The following is a 21478-nucleotide window of genomic DNA, read 5'->3' as shown; positions in this document are numbered from 1 at the left end:
AGTAATACATTTAGGAATAAATTAGTTAAGTAAGTAAAAAAAACATTATAGGGTATGCTGATATAAGAAAATAATCACTGGTGTGGTATAATACCATTAATATGGTATAATGGGATGGTATGATGCCATTACCACAATAAAGTTGATTATTTTCCTATAACAGCGCATCCCAAAGCTGTTTTATTCTTCTTATACCACAGCACTATCCTAGCACTAGCAACAAATGTTTAATTTATTAAAGAACCACTCATCATGGTATTTATCCTTTTATATTAACATTTAAATTAGATATATGTTACTATCATTTTGTCCTATAATTTGCCTATCGTCCGTGCTGTATCAATACAGCTTATCATATTTATATTATATATGTGATTTACTACATCACCATTAATTAACGTAATTCCAAAAAGCTTATTCTATACAATTTAAGCACTGTAATAATGTAATGTTTTAAATGTTAGAATTAATAAAGTTTATAGTTATCTTTTGCTCATCTTTGATATGTTTCTATATTACCAAAGTCAGTTTAAAAGGAATAAAGTTCAAGTAGAAGGAATTTATGGTAGATTTCCTGTCTTTTTAGATTCTTGCAGTGGAAATCGACACCCCAGAGAGATTCAGTGCCACCGCAGATATAGTCATACACTTGCTCGACACTAATGATAATGCTCCAAGGTTTTCATCTGATTTCTATATTGCACGAGTCCCAGAGAACTCACCAGGTGGCTCCAATGTTGTGTCTGTGACAGTAAGTATAACCAAACTAGGTTCTTCTGCCAGTAATTCTAATGTGATATTAAAATGTGGATCATTCACCCTAGAAGTACAAGGATTGACAAGAAATATACTGAAATGCAAAATATTTTGAACTTTAGGGATATATATGTAATATAAAATTCATGAAAAGGTTGAGGCAAGCTGCCAATGTCTAACTTAGTTGTGTAACAGCAAAAGAATGTATTTAATTTTGTGCTTCGCACATGAGCCGATTTGCATTATATAATTTTTTACATTTTTTCTCACTGTGGTGATGTTAACCTCTCTTTCTAGAGTGATCCACTCTATTTAACTAAATAGTTTTAACCTTGACCACAAAAATCACTATAAATCAACTAGAGGTACATTGGTAGTATAATCTGATAAGTATGTGCTCAGTGTCATTCTAATAATGATTCTAGCTATGAATTTCCAAATGCCATCACTGTATATTTACTATTTCTTGTGTAAATAAAATATGTTTTTTTAACTTGATAATTAATTGATCTTCTTATGCTCTCTCCAGGCTAAGGATCCAGACTCTGGTTTGTGGGGTGTTGTCAAATACTCTATCCATGGCTCAGGATCAGATCTGTAAGTAGATTTGTTCTCACTGTCTCATCTCATTATCTCTGGCAATATGGACTGTATGCAGTGGACATGTACACAAAGCAAACTGACCTGAATCTGGAAAAACAAAGGTTCTTGAGAAGCTTTGTGTAATATTGTGCTTTTGGTCATAATACAGTGTTTTTTATGTAACCATGCTGCAAAGAGCTTTAGAAGAGGGTGAATGAGAAATTCATGAAATTCAGACTTTCTAAGTTATCACTTAGTCCAGCAGGGTTAAGATGTTTGTCCCTTTAAACATTAAAGTAGTGTTTATGATATTTAGGTTAATTAAATTACATTACAACATTACATTAATGTTAATTCATTTAAATTAGTTCATTCCAATATATCATATAGTCTCATAGTCTCATAACTGCAATATGTCATAACAAAACAGAAAAAAATTATGTGACATTTATGTAAAATATTTATAATAACAGGAAAACTTGTAACTTGTAAAACCCATTAACCCTATTAATAACCTTTTTATTAAAAGCAAAGTTATACACATGTTCATATCTGTCGGAATAAACCGTTACACATGATTATGTAGCTTAGTTGTTATTAAGTGGTTGTTATGAAGGGCTTGTTATGTAGCCTTATGATCAATTCAGGTAATGTTTTTAATTAAGTACAATCTTAATGTGTAAAATATTTTTAACAGTATTTGCTTTTATGATTTTCAGAATGCCGCAGAAACTTTAAAGCTCAGACAGTGTAACTAACTTTCCTGCATGTACTCATTTCCTGCCCTTTGTACATCTGCAGTTTCTTCATCCAGTCGGATTCAGGAATCATCTACACCCAGCCCTGGGCCAGTCTGGACGCTGAGGTGAAATCCAAGTACAATTTCTTTGTTAAGGCTGAAGACACAGAGGGAAAATTCAACCTTGCAGAAGTTTTTGTCACAGTTCTGGACCTCAATGATCATCCACCTGAATTCAATGAGAATATATTAGAGAAAACAATGATTATTGGTGCCCAGGTGAAAATCGAGGTCAGAGAGGTTTTGACTGTTTCTTTATTTGCATTTGGATTATATTCATTATATTATATATATCAAATATATATTTATACATTTTTAGCATTTGAATATATTTGCTAAACTATTTTTTGTGTTGTTCAGGCAATAGATGATGATGCAGAGGAGCCAAACAATGTTATTGAGTATTCCATCATGAAAGCAGAACCAGACAATATCTTTGACATCAATGCAGAGACAGGAGAAATCAAACTGAAGCCCTACATCAAGTCAATGGACATAGTGCAAAACATCACAAATCAGAAAGACTGCACCTGGTCTGTGGTGGTCCAGGCAAGGGACAGAGGTTCCCCATCTTTCAGTACAACCACACTGGTGAAAATTGATATCACCGAAGCGGTATGTTGTAGCTCTCTGTCTATATCTTGATAGCATTTTAATCTGTAAAATTTTGTTGTGTGATATTATTCTATTGCTCTTGCAGATCAAATCCAGAGTCATTTCCTACTTCTTGAGCCTAAGAACACGACCCTGGACTGTTTTTGCTATATGTTTCAGCATTGTCATCCTCATGATCTTATTGGCAGTTTTCATATCCACCATAATTTACTGGAACTCTGTGAAAAAGTCTCGGGTCCATCCACAGTGCAAGATCAGAAAGATTACAAGGAGGCCCTAATTATGATTCTCTCTTCCAGCACTGCACAAATGCATTTTGTTGCCATCACCAGTGTTGAGCTTCTTCACTTATTTCTTCCATGAATCTTATATCTTTTCCTCTGACTTTCAGATGATCCATCACATTTGCAGTCTGTAAAAGAGAGCAAGTGCTAAGCACTGTAACAGTAACACTTGAAAAAGGAATAAATTCATATCTATTGGAGTTAAACTAATTCATATCAGCTATGAGAGTTCATAACTAATAGCTGAGAGACTATTTAATCTCATTTCCGGGTGCCTTTTTCAACCCTTCTGATCTTGTATTAATGTGAAATAGGGTCTGATGTAGAAATTTATTTTAATCCAATTCCACACAATCAGATTGTCTCAAGTTTTAAATTATTATTGGATTTATTACCTTTTATGAACAATCCCTTCTGTTCATCTACACATAATATGCTGTGATTTTGCTAGCATATGTGTGTTAATCCCAACAATGTGTGTTCTTAACACCACAAATGTTGAGTTAGATACTGTAGTCTACTTTGTATATGCTTTCAGTCCCATGGACTTGATGTTTCTTTGTGCTCTTTTACAGACTCAACTCAATGGCCCATTGGCATCCTTTTTAATGAAAAGTAGAGAAAATCCCATACAAATCCTTGGCATGCTTGCAACTCTCATTATAGCTTTGGTTTTTGTCACAGTCTTGATCTCTACAGCTATTTTCATGTGTAATAGAAAGTCTAACAAGATCTTGCCTTCTCGACGGATCATCAGAAAAAAACCTAGGCAATGCACACAGTGGAACTTCCATAATCCCTTTAAACAACAGAACAATAGTGAAAGGTTCATGCAAGAATCTGAGGTCCCAGAGAATGTCAACTGCAACAATAACACTGTAGGTGTGCATCGCTCCCTACCCCTGCCACCTCCACTGCCAGGCTTTTCCAGACGTGCAGAACAGCCTTGGGCAGTGCCAACTGTTTCTGCAACAGTGGCAAAGCAGAAATCTTTCAGGAACAAACAGAGCCACATAAACACAGCACTGGTTTCTGAGCTCAAATTAAGACTTGAGCAGAAGAAATTAATAAACCAATACTAGTGCTTTGAGTATATGTGTATATTTGACATGTGCACATTTTACACACTCACATGTTCATTGATGTTCAGTGGGGATGTAAGAGGTGTGTGCCAATCATTTGGTTTTGTATCATATGATATGAGCAACATATAGGTTACTTGTCCTGAGGATAAGCTCTCAGCCTTCACTTCTGTTCCACTGCCAATCATGTCAGCTAATTAGTTCTAAATGCTCTCAAAGCAGACTCTCACTATACAAAACTCCCAGTTATTGTAAAAATCAATATTGTTTCAGTATTATTATTATCAGTATTATTCTGGTTTCTGGTGTTCCAGACTTTGCTATTTTGATCATTTTATTATTTCCAGAAATTCAAGATGGTTTTCCTTCTGCATTTAGAACAGTTTCAATAGACAATAATTCACACAATAAAGTTTTTGTATATATAAGGTGTCTTAGTATGGTGTTGGGACATCTTGAGCTGAACAACCTCCATGGCACTGATTCTGCATAGCACTGCATCTGTACTGGAGTATTCTTCTAAAAGATATCCCTCAGTTAGTGTTCTGATGATGTTGGTGGAGAGCCAAAATCTCTGTTCAACTTGGTTGAGATCTGGTGAGCTGGTGATATATGAAGGCTTTAGTACATGTTTTACATAATTTTTCTGCTCATCAAACTAATCAGTGAGCCATCTTGCCCTGTGGATGGGCTAGCAGAACTGTGCGATGATTAACTCTTCCCTCCAAGGGATAATTTTCTTCTGTCATTGTTAAACATGTGGCTTACAAAAAGGAATCTTTATTCTACGAGATGTGCTGTATGTTGTTTATACAACTGTCTGTAACTGTTTGGTGTTTCAGTGTCTTTCTATGTGAAATAAATTCATTCAGAGAATACAAACTTTTATTAACATGAAATGTATAATATTGAATTGCCTATTTACACTGTTTGAACTGAGGACCAAAAGTCTTTTTTTTTTTTTTTTAACTATTTTGTCACTAGATGTTTCACATTATTATGTGAAAGAGAATACTGAAATATGATCAATATATAGATAAGTAATAAAATATATATTATAGATATGTAATAAAATATATATTATATGAAGCCAGTAATGTGTTATGGACTCTTGGCATTACTGTAAATTCATATAACTCATATAACATAACATAACTCAATAACATAAAACTCATATTTTGTGTATATGCAATCTTTGGCAAAGCTGTATAAATGTATCTTTACATTATTTTAAAGTTTTGTCTTTATAGCTACATGCCACAAAATGAAAGGGGTTTATAAATAATGCATATTAAAATTTATTTATTTTTATTGCCAGAAAGGGCATTAGCAAGCTCAGAGGGCAGGAGAATTTATTTTTAATATTGTAAGTATTTACATAAAAAATTGTAGCACCTGTATGCTTATGGCTGGACATCTCATATTTTATTTCATTGGTATTTTTATTCAGTCTGTACTCGTGCAAAAAGCACACACGTTGTGGAATTATACCATATAAGAAGTAAACAGAATGCTTTTTAAGTCAGGATTAAAAGATAGAAAATGCACCCAGGGAAAAACATTTTAAAAAACCAAACATTCAAAATAACTATATATTTAATTTAAGCTTTAACATGTACTTTAGAAACCATTAGTTGAAATCACTTTGGAATATGAACCACATAGCACTTACCATAAGACTTATACAGGGCTTAGAATATAAAATTCATAAGCACTCTGTGAGGCTCAGATTATATTACATGTTACCCAGTGTACTGTAGCTCAGTGCATTCTACAGATATTACCACAGCTATATCTTCTATCAGTGGCAGCTGGGCAAGGACAGGGTAAATCTGTTGTCAGGTTTGATGGAGAGACTTTCAATGAATATGGGACAGTACAGTGGAACAGTGGGATCAGACAATGAACTTGAATGAAAAAAGTAAAGTAAATGAAAATGGTAGATGATTGCACTGGTAATTGCTTTAACATATCTCTTTCTATGGTGAATGCAAAATAAGTGCTTTACAATTCTAATATAATATCCCCAGCAAATAAATACAAAGAATAAATACAAAGAATATGAATATACTTGCATTCACACAGCACAATAATTATTACTTGTTGAAACTCAGCTTGGTACCAATACAATAAAGATGACATTATGTATCTAATTATTCCTTATTATTTAACTTTGCTAGGATTTTGCTGGATTTCTCCTCATGCAGGACTTGGTAAGATTTGGCACCCCCAAAGAGCAAAGGTGACACTGTGCGTTCCACTATTAACATACACTCTGTAAGCTGAAGGATCTTATCTCCTTTGGTCATTGGCTATACAGGTGCATCCAGCCAAACACTGAGGAGCTGATGAGCTGATGGAGCTGAGGTGATTTGCTGACAAATGTAGAAATAGTCTATGAATGGTATCTATAGTCCTGTAAAAAAAAACACAGCCACCCTGTGCATAGGGTCTAGTACAGTCATCTAAAGCCTATTAACAATAACCTCTGAGCATAACTCCATAGAGTATAGAGCAATATGTAAGACGCTGTATAATTCATAAAATATAATTCATAGATTGTATGATAAGAAACATTCAGATAATCCTATTTCTTGTAAAATGTATAGTTGGTATTAGTAGAATAGAAGTACATAGAAAAAGGAAAGATTGTTGTAGTAGCACAGATAAGCAGGGTTACATTTTACTGTATAATCTTCAAAGTACTCAGTCTTTAAATGTGTACATATGAAATTTTTATTTCTAGGACACAAAACACAAACCAGTAGCACAAGTTACACATTTGCTAAATAAACAACTACAAAAATATTATGTAATGCTATATGAAATAATCCATTAGGGTTTCATAACGTACAGTAGCAGTAGTAGTAGTAGTAGTAGTAGTAGTAGTAGTAGTAGTAATAATAATAATAATAATAATAATAATAATAATAATAATAATAATAATAATAATGAGAGAGAGAGAGAGAGAGAGAGAGAGAGAGAGAGAGAGAGATTGTGTATGCTTCAGAGATTCCTCAACCACAACCCCACCAACAGCCATATGGCTTAGTCTTTTAATTAAGACTGTGACTATAGTGAATAAGAACATTATTAACTGAAAGTGAGAGACTCAGAGCCATCTCATTGTGTTCTCAGTTACTAACTGGAATTGTTGAGCAATGCTCCACACTGCAGTTTTGGTATAAATTTTGTGAACTCCAGTACTGGTGCTGAGAGTAGATACTTAGGCTGGTTGATGGAGTAGTGATTGAGGAAAACTGTCAGCATGAGTATTCTTTTGGCTGTTCTTCAATCTTATTGATAGACTCAGAGTCCAGGCTAGACCTAGCTGATAGCAATCTATTGGACTCCTCTGGGTTAATTTTGGACAGATAGTCCCCCTCCAGGCCTTTGGCCTTTGTGGTGGGGGAGACACTCTCAAATGTTACATATGAATCCTGAACATCTTTAGACTTTTTGCTCAGAAGTTTCTGGATTTTCCTTTTAAGTGCACCACAACAGACGACCACAGTCAGAGGCACAGCTATCACACAGGCAACTGAGATTACAACTACATTAATAAGCTTTTGGGTCCCATTAGCACTTGCTGCTGCATCTGTAGAGAAGATTACACACTGCTCTTTTTTAGGGATCAGACCTTTTATGCAAACACAGGCAATGTATTTGGTTTTAGGAACCAAACCCTCAATGATGATCCGATTGTTGCCGGGACTGACATTGATTCTGCGCATGTCTCTCTCTCCAAATACTGCATAGAGCACGCTAAACGCTGTTGTGTTATTGGCTTTTGGAGCTCTCCAGATTAGGCACACAGTATAGTCTGTATCTCCAATCACTTTGACTGAGCGAACAATTCTGTCAAAGTCTTGCTGCAGAGAGGATGCATTGGCTGCGAGGTTGCTCAGGTTGGTCTCTAGGAGTCGATCAGGGCTTGTTGGTTGTGCATTTGTCTCTCTCTCTGGAACAGTGTCACTCTGCAAGCCAGGATAAGGACCAAGATAACCCATAGGACTTGTAGTTACAGGAACAAAGGAGGGTCTCGGGGAGATGTATTTGGTAATACCTTTTTCTTTTTCAACAGGGGTTTGTGTGTTTTCTTTGATTTTCTTTACAGTTGCAGTTACATTGTCTAACTTTGGAGCCTTGCTTATGATTAAAGCAATTACAGCCTCTGCACTCCCAGCATAGTTTGTTGCTTTGCAAATATATTTCCCAGAGTCATGGAAGGAGACCGCAGGCACATTAAGAATAGACCAAACAATTCCATCTTTAGAGTTCTCTTGTTTCACTGCAAAATAACAAGGAAAGGTGATATACTCCTAAAAACCTGAACAAAGTTTAATTCTAAGCCATAAATAAACACCATTATAAATTGCACTTAAAAACTACAGTGTGCTTTTGGGCTATCGCTTAACTACATTGAACTACAGTGAATTGATTCTGGGAAATGTATCTTGAACATCTATTACTGTGTTTACATACCTGTCCCATTCAATGTTTTCCCATCTGCCCTTCTCCATATCAGCTGGGGCATGGGGACTCCAATAGCACCACACCGCAGTAACACATTGTTGCCCACTGTGCTCCTGATGCGGGATACCGCTGAATGAACCTTTGGCTCCTGGCATCGTCTTAGGTCAGCATCACTGAACAGAACTCCTGAGAGACTCTCAGGAGCAGTACACCTCAGGCTTGTGTCAATGAAGGCCACAGACAGTGATGGAGACGTTTGGAACTGGACCAGGTCATACAACCGACAGTCACAAAACCAAGGATTATCATGGAGTCCTAAGGCAAAAAATGAAGAAAGTCAAGTCTCTTTATAAGAAATTTTATGAAAGAAGACTATTGCTATACATATAATCATTATACACAAAAACTGTTTACTTCTGCAGGGGTGTAACCAGACCTTATACAGCAGCATGGCCAGGTTAGACCTAATGAGTTTATTGGGGAGGTAATATAGCTTGAGACAAAGTACTCGGGATCAATTCCACATCTGTAGAAAATGACAAAATGTGGATCTACCTAGTTGTCTACTGTGTATGATTCCCTTTAGAATATGAAAGTACACATCTAAGCAGCATACATCTGTCTCATAGCTAAACTACATGAAATTTGGCTATATCTCATAAAATTTGTGTTACAAATTCAGTATTAGGCAATGGCAGCTAATAACACACAGAAGAAATAATGTCTCACTTAGCTGTACTCATGCAAAATATATTTACTGTTTTAAAAAACATAAACCATAATACTGGATATTTTCTACAAAAAACGTATTGGTTAACATTTAATGTAATTTTATTATTACATTTATTAAACAATGCTAAACTTACCAAGAATAATTTTTGAACTCTGTGCTCCTTGGTTAGGTTTGACTGTCATCCAAGTAGCAAGGACTTCAGAAGGCATTGTCACCAGGTTATTGCTGGAAAGATCCAGGTATGTTAAAGGTCTTATGTACTTTGCTGCCTCTGCAGGGACTGAAGAGAGTTTGTTACTGTGCAAGTCAAGGAGCTTCAGGTTGGGCATATACTTTAAGGACTCCCAAGGAAAAGCAGTAAGAGAATTTCCATCAAGCCTGAGCTCTTCCAGACTGTTCAATCCACGGAAGCTCTCCACATTCACTGATGATAATACATTGAAGGACAGCCACAAAAACTCCAGATTGGAGAGGTCTTTAAACGCTTCACTGGGGATCCTCTTTATAGCTGTTTTCTCTATTCTAAGCTTGGATGTATCACTTGGGATGCTGGCAGGCACCAGGAAAATCTCAGGGTCATTACAAATCACACTCCTGGATAAATGAGAGGGAATGATTAATGGTATAAATTTGAGTATGAAATTTGTATGAATAAAAACTAAATCGGAAAAAGCTACAAAGGAATGGTCTTACAGACAAAGAGCACCAAATGCAAAAGTTAATCTGCAAATTAAATGTAATCCATCAAAAAATCAAAGCCAGGTGTTTTTAAGGTTTTAAGTGATCAAATTATCCAATTATATTTTAAAATAACAATGTAAACTGACTTTTACACAAATATTTTAGAGCACTCACCTGGCCCTAGATCCATCACTAAGGTTATGATAGAGACAGCTGCACCGAGAAGGACATGAGGTCTGTGCAGGTGGAAATCCACCTGATGCAAGCAACAAAGCAAAGAAGACAATGACCATCATCTTTAACCCTCTCTATTTCAGCACACAGGAATGAGTCTTACTAAAGAAACTCCACTTTTTCATTTATGGAAATTGCAGCAGCATGTTATAGTCTGGCTCCATGTCCCATCCTACTTTTGCTAATACTTTCTCAGATTTAAAACAGAGAGAGAGAGAGAGAGAGAGAGAGAGAGAGAGAGAGAGAGGATTAGAGAACCGTGTATCTGCATTTTCCTGCATTTTGTAATCTATTAGAATGTGCAAACACATAGTTGTGTATTATAAGCCAGAAACACTCATGTATTGGTCATAATGCAGACTGCTTCACCCACACACATTTAATCTGTCCCACTGTGGCAGTTAAGCCCATAATTTTGCCGCAAAATCCCAGAGATTTATTTTGTGAACAGCAGTATATACAAATGGCTGTTAATGGATATTTAGCCTAAGAATAGCACAGACAGTGCATCTGAAATAGCATTAGTATTCTATATATATATACACTATATTGCCAAAAGTATTTGCTCACCCATCCAAATAATCAAAATCAGGTGTTCCAATCACTTCCATGGCCACAGGTGTATAAAATCAAGCACCTAGGCATGCAGACTGTTTTTACAAACATTTGTGAAAGAATGGGTCGCTCTCAGGAGCTCAGTGAATTCTAGCATGGAACTGTGATAGGATGCCACCGGTGCAACAAATCCAGTCGTGAAATTTCCTTGCTCCTAAATATTCCACAGTCAACTGTCAGCTGTATTATAAGAACGTGGAAGTGTTTGGGAACGACAGCAACTCAGCCACGAAGTGGTAGGCCACGTAAACTGACGGAGCGGGGTCAGCGGATGCTGAGGCGCATAGTGCGAAGAGGTCGCCAACTTTCTGCAGAGTCAATCGCTACAGACCTCCAAACTTCATGTGGCCTTCAGATTAGCTCAAGAACAGTGCGCAGAGAGCTTCATGGAATGGGTTTCCATGGCTGAGCAGCTGCATCCAAGCCATACATCACCAAGTGCAATGCAAAGCGTCGGATGCAGTGGTGTAAAGCACGCCGCCACTGGACTCTAGAGCAGTGGAGACGCGTTCTCTGGAGTGACGAATCGTGCTTCTCCATCTGGCAATCTGATGGACGAGTCTGGGTTTGGTGGTTGCCAGGAGAACGGTACTTGTCTGACTGCATTGTGCCAAGTGTAAAGTTTGGTGGAGGGGGGATTATGGTGTGGGGTTGTTTTTCAGGAGCTGGGCTTGGCCCCTTAGTTCCAGTGAAAGGAACTCTGAATGCTTCAGCATACCAAGACATTTTGGACAATTCCATGCTCCCTACTTTGTGGGAACAGTTTTGAGCTGGCCCCTTCCTCTTCCAACATGACTGTGCACCAGTGCACAAAGCAAGGTCCATAAAGACATGGATGACAGAGTCTGGTGTGGATGAACTTGACTGGCCTGCACAGAGTCCTGACCTCAACCCGATAGAACACCTTTGGGATGAATTAGAGCGGAGACTGTGAGCCAGGCCTTCTCGTCCAACATCAGTGTGTGACCTCACAAATGCGCTTCTGGAAGAATGGTCAAAAATTCCCATAAACACACTCCTAAACCTTGTGGACAGCCTTCCCAGAAGAGTTGAAGCTGTTATAGCTGCAAAGGGTGGACCGACGTCATATTGAACCCTATGGATTAGGAATGGGATGTCACTTAAGTTCATATGCGAGTCAAGGCAGGTGAGCGAATACTTTTGGCAATATAGTGTATATATATATATATATATATATATATACACATACATATATGTATATAGAAATTGTCTACCTGCCACATTTCTTAGATTTTCTCAGATTATTTATTTTTAATTTTAAGTTTTCTCCAGTCTTCTGAAATACTCTAGCTCCATAATACATGAATTTTCACAAAGCACATAAAGGAATTTAAGAAATATTAAGAGAGTTTGGGGCTCAACTCCAGTTTGCTTGTAGTAATAGGTAATAATAGGCTAAGAGGGTACTTAGTATTTCAACAATGTTTCATACACACTCGGAACATTTATACTTTTCATTGCAACACTCGTGTATTGTACAAATAAACAAATGCTTGTAAATAATGTTACATAATGTAAATACCTGATCAGAGCTTTTTACCGGATCTGCACTACATAGTAATTACAAATGAACCTTTGAATAAACAAAATAAATTCACAAGATGTACAAAAGGTTATGTCCACTGTATAGAGTGTTATGTTGCATGTGAAAAAGTATTAGGTTGGTATGAAATCATCTGCCTGATTTCAGTCTGGAAAAGCTGCAAATGAGATGTGTGTGGCAATATTAACACAAACATAAAGCAGAATAGTTTCGATTCTTGTAAAGACTCTGTGCACATGAGAGGGGAATAACATATTTTAAAATAAATAAAAGAAATAAATAGGCCACACAAGCATGAGAATTCAGGTTATGAAATGAACAAAACTAAAATGCTGAACTGACTATTTATATACTTTTTTTTTTAAAAAAAAATAACAAAGCATATTGATAAACCTCACATTTTAATCCAGAAGAAGAAAAAGAACATGCAAACATTTCAGATATTATATTTTGTACAGTATCAACCCCTGGACACTGTGATAGCCAGCAGTGAGTGTCAGGGATGGGGGTCTGTATAGACTTTATAGAGACTACCTCCTCAATTTTAGACCAATCAGATATGAAAAGGGGGTGATGTGGTGGGCTGGGTGGTGTGTCATTCACCACAGTTCAAGAAAGGACCACCGAAAGGTTTGATGTAGAGCTGAATGAGCGCATTGTGTAAACGCGTATTAACGAGGCCATGCCTGATACGTTCATTAAGAAATTCTTCGGTGGATTGGGGATTTTGCATAACGACTTTCCTGCCTTTTTCTCACGAATATCTTAACCTTTTCTCCTGATCACACTCGCATGCTTAGGTCTGTGATTTCTGGATTTTAATGACATTTTCCGAATTGTCTTAATATTATATATATACTTAAAAAAATCGATATGGTTCCTTCTTCACCTTTGCCGGAGGGATTCTCTGAACTCGATGTTTTTGCACTGGGATCATGTCTGCTTGTGGAAGGTAAGAAACAGTGTTGATTGATTTAAGGACTGTGATGCGATGTAATGCATCCCTGCATGTTGTGTAACTGTTCAGCTGAATCTGTCTCACTATTTGCTCTCTCATGTGTTCCGAAGGTCTCCTTGGATTTTTCATGAATGCTGTCACCGTTATTGCCTTCCTTAAAATACGAGATTTGCGGACTCCCAGTAACTTCTTTGTATTCAGCTTGGCTTTGGCAGATATGGGCATTTCCATAAACGCCACCATTGCAGCCTTCTCAAGCTTCCTGAGGTGAGTTTTGAAATTCATTTCCACAAAAATGATGATCTTGGTGACTTTCATGCATTTTGTATGATGACTGAATAAGCATGGCAAGATGGGAGCTAAAAGAAGTAACAAAAGAATGAATTCACATCACAACATAATTTCTTCTTTTACCTGTTGCAGTTTTGCACATTATTTGTGTATTTCTGCAAACATATGTCTCACCAATTTTTTTTTTGTTGTTGTTGTTTTTATAAACTTTCAGATACTGGCCCTATGGATCTGAAGGATGCCAGACCCATGGCTTTCATGGATTCATAACTGCCCTCTCTAGCATCCATTTCATTGCAGCCATTGCTTGGGACAGATACCACCAATACTGCACCAGTAAGGACCACCTCAGCATGTGTCTTTTTTAAGAATACTCAATGGTTTAAATATTTCAATCCGTACAATGATCCCGGCTATTTATTGGCAAAAAAAAAGCTGTTTATTGACAAGCTTTCCAAACACCAGCAGAACAAAAAACTTTATATTATTTATTGTCCTACCTTTAGGAGTTTTGGATTAAACTCAAATTCAGTCAAACTGGTTAATAACTATAAGAACTCGATAATAAAGCATTGGGCTGTGTTTTATCAACCCCTAAAAAAAAAAAAAAAAAAAACCACGGTATGTTTTATGGGCCTCTTGGGGTTCCATTTTAAGAATCACTGCTTTAATGGGATTAAGGATTATAGTTAGGAGGGTTTGCCTCAGTTTGGACAACACTGAAAAAAGCCCATCTGCCACAGGTCCTATTCAGTAGGTTTTCATGCCACATGGCTATAGAGGCGTAACCCATTCATCCATCACAAAAGCTTCTGTGAATAGCTGGCATTTTGAGTTTGTACACAGAGTCCTAATTAGGAATATCCAAAAGAGTCAAGGTCCACCAAGAACAACAGAGGGCATTTAACATGCATACATATACTAATACTGGTATATTTACTAATACAGCTTCAGTTCTTAATGGCATGGATTCCACAAGATATTGAAAACATTATTTTGAGATTCTGGCCTAATTTTACATGATTGCATTACAGAGTCTGTGCAGATTTTTCAGGTGTACTTTCATCAATTGAATCTCCTGTTCTACCACAACCCAAACGTGCTCTACTGGATTTAGATCCTATGATTGAGAAGGCCACTGAATTGCACTAACATCAATGTTATGTTCATGAAACCTGTCTTCAGGTGTTGCTTGATTGAATTAATTAGTTGTTCCAAGGTGTAAACATTTCCCACCAGCCTGTACTGTTGACCCAGTGTAGGTTTGGCCCATGGATTCGTGCTGTTAGGGCCAGGAATATTTTGACCAAAGCAGAAATCAAGATTTGTTTGACCAGGCTTTCTTCTTCCAGTCTTCAGCTGTCCAGCCTTAGCTTTCTGTTTTTTTCTGACAGAAGTGACTTCTGCTGTTGTAGCCCAGGTCCAACATGTTCTACATTCTAGGATGCTTTTCTGCCCACCACAACTAAACACAGAATGCTTATTTACTGTAGAATTACTGTAGCCTTTCTGTCAGCTTAAACGAGTCTGACCATTCTTCGTTGACCTCTCTCATTAACAAGGCATTTCAATCTGCAGAACTGCCACTCAAACGCTAAAGAATGTTGTAAGTGAAAATCCCAGGATCAGCTGAGAAATATTCAAACCAACCTGTCTGGCACCAACAATCAGTTGGCTGATAATTACATAAATACTGTGTCTAAATGTACATGTGTTCCTAATAAACTGATTGTATTAATATATGTTTAGGGTCATTGATCTTGCATTACTGTTTGAAAGCATCCACTAGTTTCACTTTTCTAAGCTTATACCACAGCTTTGTTCAGTTGTTTTGGGGATTTCTCCCTGGAAATGCATTCTGGAATGCATTCTGTTGGGTTAAGGCCTGGTGATGTGTTTGGTCAGTCTAAAATTTTCCACTTTAACCCAGTGATGAAGTCCTTTGTGTTGGCTGTTCTTCACAGTTCTCATGTTTCTTTCATCGACTGCTGTTGCTGTAGACTTCTGAATTTAGTTTGCTTCTACCATCGTGAGTTATAACATCAATAAAGATTAAAAAGTCTGCTCCAGAAGCAGCCATGCAAGCCCAAGCCAAGATTTTCTGGCCTTTTTGTCACTTTGGTAGAGGTTCATCTTGGTCACAAAAATTTTGTTTTAGCCAGATGTCATTTTGGCTATACCTCCTTGTTTAAACAATCAAAAGGCACATCTGGGGTACAGGAAATACACATGACTGTCCTACGTTCTATTATTTTTGATCACCTGAAAAATTTGGTGGGTTCAAACAAAAGGTGTTATGTTCTAGATGTAAATATCAGGAAATAATAACAGCTGGGAAATAATAGCTTGGATACAAATCTTCCATCTCCATTTCAATGTCAAACCCAGATTTCTTGTCTCAAACCCAGTGTATAGCAACAGCAAAAGAATTGGACTTGTTGTTTCACTACTCTTGAAAGGGACTGTAAAATTGCAGCATGTGAGAAAATACTTAAAATTGGAGATATGTTTGAGTCTTCTTTTTTCATTACAAAAGGATCAAAGTTGCAGTGGAGCTCGGCCATCACCATAGCCATCTTCATCTGGCTCTTTACTGCCTTCTGGGCAGCTATGCCGTTGATTGGTTGGGGAGAGTATGACTATGAACCCCTGAGGACCTGCTGCACTCTGGATTTAAGCAAAGGAGATAGGTATGAGACATTCCTTTTAGGTTAGGTTTTTGCTTTGATAACTAGTCCAAAGCTTTAACCCACATGCCACCACTGGTACATTGAATTGTACAATCGTTACAATAGCATAATTAACCAAAGTCATAATCAGAGTATTATATTACAATAATATATTTAATTGTCTGACCGTTTCCCCTTAACTGTAATATAACACAATACATACCAGTTACCAGTAATTTAGGCCTGGAGATACAGTTCAAAATACAATTTTTACTGAAATAATATAGTCTCTGTTCTAGTGATTTGTTTCTGTCCTAACCAAGCCCACCTCTACATCTACCACTGTTCAAATAAGACTGATATTTTATTATTCTAAAGTTTATGCTTGTCATGACATATGGTTAGACTGACCAGGTTAATAAAACAATTATTTGTAAACAAAATCAGGCTTGCAAATTATGAGGTACCACAGCACAGTTACATGGCTATTTAGAAATAAAGAATTTACTGCCTTACAATGATCCATATTCTGAAAACTCTTGCATTACTGTACTGTCTTAGCACATACAAGCCTGATTATGTTTACAAAGTCTGTAAGAAGTTATGTTTGTTTCATGAACCTGCTAAGTCTTATCATTATAGTGAAAAATACAAACTTTACATATAAAGTAGGCAATTTTATTATGTACTGATCTTATTTCATTAGCATAGTGATAGATGTAGAACATGCTGCATATATGTTGTATGTAACTTTTTTTCTGTGACACTGGGTTGTACAGTTGCACAATAGAAAGAAGACAAGTATAATAATCTCATGCATTTCATTAGGAACTATGTCACCTATCTGATTCCAATGGCCATCTGTAACATGGGAATTCAAGTGATTATTGTGTTCTTCTCATACCAATCCATTAACAAGAAATTCAAGAAGACAGGCCAGCAAAGGGTAAGACTATGTTTATGCCACATTATATGAAACCAATGTTCATATACATATACAAGCCATACATGATAAATAACTGTAGTATGTAGTAAACAGAGAAACACTATGTGATCTAAGCCTAAAACTAATCTGTGAACTAATCCTAAAAATAGCATTTGAGATTTAACCAAAGGCCTCAAGGGCTTTATTGTTTATTTTAGGTAATCTAGTTTGTACAAACAAGAATGAATATATAAGTTTTATTGTCTTAATACAAGGTTGAAATTGTTTTCTAAGACAAATATAAATAGTAAAGTTAATGTTTATGTATTTGTGTACTTCTGAATCAAAATGCAATTTGTAATAAGCACATTTTCAAGCTGGTAGAGTGTACAAAGTTTCATGAGAAAGGCTGTTAATCATTCAAAACATAAAATTGTTTTTTTATCCTCACAATTCAATTCACATCATGTGTTATCTTACTATTTCATTATATCTTTATTATTTTTTATAAACTACTAGATGATATTAAAAATGTATTCAAATTCAATGATCATGTTTGTCTAAACCTTGTAACTAGTAACATGAGTAGCACATTCAGACAGGCTTCATGACTAAATTTACTTCCTCTACCTCTCTACAGTTCAACTGTAGCACTCCTATAAAGACCCTGCTGTTCTGCTGGAGCCCTTACGGGATCCTAGCCTTCTATGCTGCTGTGGAAAATGTGAATGTTTTGTCTCCTAAACTGAGAATGGTAGGAATATGAAGTGTCGATTTCATAAAACAATGCATAACAATCAAATTCATAAAAGTTAAAAACACTAAGATTTGTTTTATTTTTATTTTATCAATTATACCATTGCACATACAGTGGATTTACAAACATAATTTATAGAGGTTTTAATGTATTATTAATGTAGAGCATGTGTGTGTCTTTGCAGATTGCTCCTCTCGTGGCTAAGACCTCTCCAACTTTCAATGTCTTTGTTTACACACTTGGAAATGAGAATTATAGAGGGGGAATTTGGCAGCTGCTCACAGGACAAAAGATTGAACCTCCTGCTACTGAGGCTAAGTTTAAATAAACAAAGCATGTCATAAACATTCATCATTTATTCAGTCATTCATTGTACTTCATTAACTGCTTTAACCTAATCAGGGTCTCAGTGAAGTCAAAGCCTATCCTGAGACCATTTGCCAGTGTTGGGTAATGTAACAGTATTTACATATTATATAATAAATGATCATTTATTTTCTACATAAAACAATATTATCAAACTCCAGATTATCAGTCTAGAAAGTTTATGCATGCTGTAGAATTTTGATTTCCCTTCACTAGAATCAAGAGGCCCAGACCTGACCCAGCATGATGTGCCACTGAAAGAATTTTCTTTCATTAATAGATTTTGATGGTAAATATAATGATAATCTGTTTTATGTCATATTACTTTAACTACTGAAGTGACTTACTATTATCCAGACAGAAATGAAAGCCAAGAAACCCCCAAGCCTATACAACATTCATCATTTTGCACATATTGATTCAAGCAGGGCTTTATCCAAAAGGAAAAGGCACTGTTGATCTTTTGGCCTGAATCAACCACACTTGGCAAACATAAGTATTAGGAAAGAACTAATTCTAAAAGCACATCAGATCAACAATTTTTTACTGATCCTTTTTTAATGTGTTAGTGATTTATTTCTGTGGTAAATTGTGACAATTAACATTGTATTGTCATGATTTTCTGTGAATTGTTAATACTGTGAATGTGAGCTGATACTATGCTCTATTTTTATCTGTATTATGATCATTTGTACTGTAGTTACTGATATGCCCTGTGATGTGATTTAAAGAATGATTAGACAGTATAAATTAATGTTAGATATTTGTGTACTTATACACAGTAATTTCACAAAGAAGCAAGATATCATACATACAAATCTGAGAGAGAGAGAGAGAGAGAGAGATGACAAAGTGAAAGAGAAGTGACAAAGAGAGAGACTGAAAGCTGAAAAGAGTTTTAAAAAATGTTCATGATATTTTGCTGCCTGAGAAATTATAAAGCATTACATGTAGTCTGTTGTTAGTACTTGTTATTGTCATGTATTAATTCTTGAGAAGTATTTTGTTAATGCCTTATCAGTATCTTCTGTATCATTATCAATAGATGTATTTTTTAATGTCTCTCAGAATGTTATTTATGAATCCGATCACACCAACCACCATGTTTTAGTAATGTTATAAGGATATACTAAGTGCAACTGTAGTGCACCTAGTGTTTGAACTACTGGTTATCATTTTATTGTAGACATGCTCTGGCATGTAATTGAAATATTAGTAAGAATCTGAATGTGTAATCCTTTTGAATTACCTGTCCAGGTGGATTGTACATGGACTATCTAGTTAATTCATAATTTTGGAAAATTGTAAAAAAAATATATATATATATATATATATATATATATATATATATATATATATATATATATATATATATATATATATATATATATATATATATAATAATAATAATAATAATAATAATAATAATAATAATAAAGAAATAAAAAATCTTCATCATCAATAACAGGGGTAAATGATTATCTATGATTATACCATCTCAATTACAATTTGTGGTACCCTCACCCAGCAAAAAATGAATGAAAAAGCAAACAAAAACAATGTTTTGCTATGAGTTTATATTGTAATGTAATTTTTTTCATCGTTTGTCTTCAAAAAAAATAAAAAAGATAGATCACAAATAAAAGGTAGCATTAGCATCTTGTTTAGGATTTCAGAGTTGTTACTCATTTTGGAATAAAATGATAGATCAGTGTCTAGAACAAACCATATTCATAAACTGTAGCTGTTTGTTCCACTAAAAACTATGAGGTGAAGTTTCTGAGCAACAGAAAGCATTTACCCTATCAAAGGCTCACACTTAAACAGTGTTACAGACAGACAATCCTGACCCTGCCATAGCTATCCAAGCATTAGTATTCACCCCTCCCTGTTTGGTAGCTGTTGCATAATGGAGAGATCTGGCAGGTGAGTATAAAAAGGAATAAGAGAAAATCAAGAGGAAAAATCAAGTCAAATAAAGTATGTGTTCTTGTCTATGTGCATACAAGGAGATGTGAAATCATTTACTATCTTTAGAAATTATACAGTATGTGATACATCTCCAGTGACTGGGTTCAAATCAGCTGAGGTTTCCAAATCTTGACCAAAGAACAGATGAAGAATTTAATGTATATTGCATCTGAAGATGCAAAAGACTACCAAACAATATTGTCATGGATTAAGGATCAGAGTGATTTCCAGAAACATCTGGTGCATCTGATAAAAAGTACACCAATTAACTTTTCAAAATGCTACGGCCATATTGTATAGGGTTTTGTTTTTCAAAGTGTTTTAAAGAACATTCAGAGTAGTTGAGATTTGGCTGTTTATTCATGTTAATTATCTTTAAAAGGGCCTATACTGATAGAGAGTTTCCTAAATTTAGTTGCATTTAGTCTGCAGTTGTCTTATTTCCCAAATGTTGTTTAATACTATGTTTTTAAACCAAAAGATGAATCGTGCCATTTCATACCTTATATGAACCACGCGTAGTTCCACTCCTTTAATTGGAGATGTATTTAGGCTATGAGGTTAATCTATTGTGTATTCCAATATGCAAAAAAAGGGGCGTTGCTATACCCTTTTTACTTGGGCATGACCACCAGTAAACTTTTTCTGTGCCCCAGTACACTTTTCTTGATAATTAAATGCTCATTTACAGTAGATGGGTTGAAAAATGTTATTTCCGTTTCATTAAACGTTATCATTTACATCATTTCATTATTAGATTTATTTAAAATGTTGAAGGTTGATGTAAAGCCAGCTGAAACGAAAATATCCTTTTCATCATCCTTAAACATATGCCCCGCCCCCTCTTTAACTATACGACTCTGCTCCTCCTTCTTTTCACTTTTCACTGTGGAAACCTCTATTTGCAGTCGAGGCAATAACTCATAATACAACAATGTAGCTGAGGACTGAAGAGAGGTCACTATCAGGGTAAAGTGTGATTAATGAATAAATGTGTTTTCAGTTGAATGAGAACAGACCCCCTAGGAATTTTTAAGTAGGCTACTTTTGTTAAATTCTTGGATTGGGCTATGACCAAGTAGTGATCAAACTCTAGAAATGCTCCTGTGCAAAAATATTG

At 35.8% G+C, this 21478-nt stretch overlaps 3 protein-coding genes across 5 annotated transcripts in view; 2 read left to right on the top strand and 1 right to left on the bottom strand.

The window, feature by feature from the left end:
- Window positions 1–5125, top strand: part of cdhr1a (cadherin-related family member 1a) — a 41552-nt gene extending 36427 nt beyond the window's left edge. For all 3 annotated transcript variants that reach the window (XM_058386554.1, XM_058386552.1, XM_058386553.1), the window contains 5 exons: window positions 587–751; window positions 1286–1353; window positions 2140–2368; window positions 2498–2752; window positions 3612–5125. In XM_058386554.1, the coding sequence (XP_058242537.1) occupies window positions 587–751; window positions 1286–1353; window positions 2140–2368; window positions 2498–2752; window positions 3612–4118 (1224 nt within the window). In that variant the 3' untranslated portion in view covers window positions 4119–5125. The remainder of the gene's footprint in view (window positions 1–586; window positions 752–1285; window positions 1354–2139; window positions 2369–2497; window positions 2753–3611) is intronic.
- A 2256-nt stretch (window positions 5126–7381) lies between these two features.
- On the bottom strand, window positions 7382–10304 carry lrit1a (leucine-rich repeat, immunoglobulin-like and transmembrane domains 1a). Its single transcript, XM_058386769.1, has 4 exons — window positions 10183–10304; window positions 9461–9921; window positions 8604–8909; window positions 7382–8409 (listed from the first exon to the last, which is right to left on the bottom strand). Exons 1-4 carry the CDS (start codon window positions 10302–10304, stop codon window positions 7382–7384), a joined length of 1917 nt encoding a protein of 638 aa, XP_058242752.1.
- A 2737-nt stretch (window positions 10305–13041) lies between these two features.
- Window positions 13042–19642, top strand: rgra (retinal G protein coupled receptor a). Its single transcript, XM_058386058.1, has 7 exons — window positions 13042–13373; window positions 13490–13646; window positions 13885–14006; window positions 16207–16360; window positions 17168–17285; window positions 17905–18018; window positions 18206–19642. The coding sequence occupies exons 1-7, from the start codon at window positions 13295–13297 to the stop codon at window positions 18347–18349; spliced, it is 888 nt and encodes a 295-aa protein (XP_058242041.1). The 5' UTR covers window positions 13042–13294; the 3' UTR covers window positions 18350–19642.
- Window positions 19643–21478: the final 1836 nt, after the last annotated feature.

This window comes from Hemibagrus wyckioides, linkage group LG03, assembly GCF_019097595.1.
Source record: "Hemibagrus wyckioides isolate EC202008001 linkage group LG03, SWU_Hwy_1.0, whole genome shotgun sequence".
NCBI classification, from domain to species: domain Eukaryota; kingdom Metazoa; phylum Chordata; class Actinopteri; order Siluriformes; family Bagridae; genus Hemibagrus; species Hemibagrus wyckioides.
The sequence above is the reverse complement of the archived record's forward strand: the minus strand, read 5'-3'. Positions and strand labels throughout refer to the sequence as shown.

Coding starts and splice junctions, on each gene's coding strand:
- lrit1a (XM_058386769.1), bottom strand. CDS start 10,304: ATGATGGTCATTGTCTTCTTTGCTTTGTTGCTTGCATCAGGTGGATTT. Junction 9,922..10,182: donor AGTGATGGATCTAGGGCCAG/GTGAGTGCTCTA, acceptor TCATTTATCCAG/GAGTGTGATTTGTAATGACC. Junction 8,910..9,460: donor GAGTTCAAAAATTATTCTTG/GTAAGTTTAGCA, acceptor TTTTTGCCTTAG/GACTCCATGATAATCCTTGG.
- rgra (XM_058386058.1), top strand. CDS start 13,295: ATGGTTCCTTCTTCACCTTTGCCGGAGGGATTCTCTGAACTCGATGTT. Junction 17,286..17,904: donor AGAAGACAGGCCAGCAAAGG/GTAAGACTATGT, acceptor ACCTCTCTACAG/TTCAACTGTAGCACTCCTAT. Junction 18,019..18,205: donor TGTCTCCTAAACTGAGAATG/GTAGGAATATGA, acceptor GTGTCTTTGCAG/ATTGCTCCTCTCGTGGCTAA.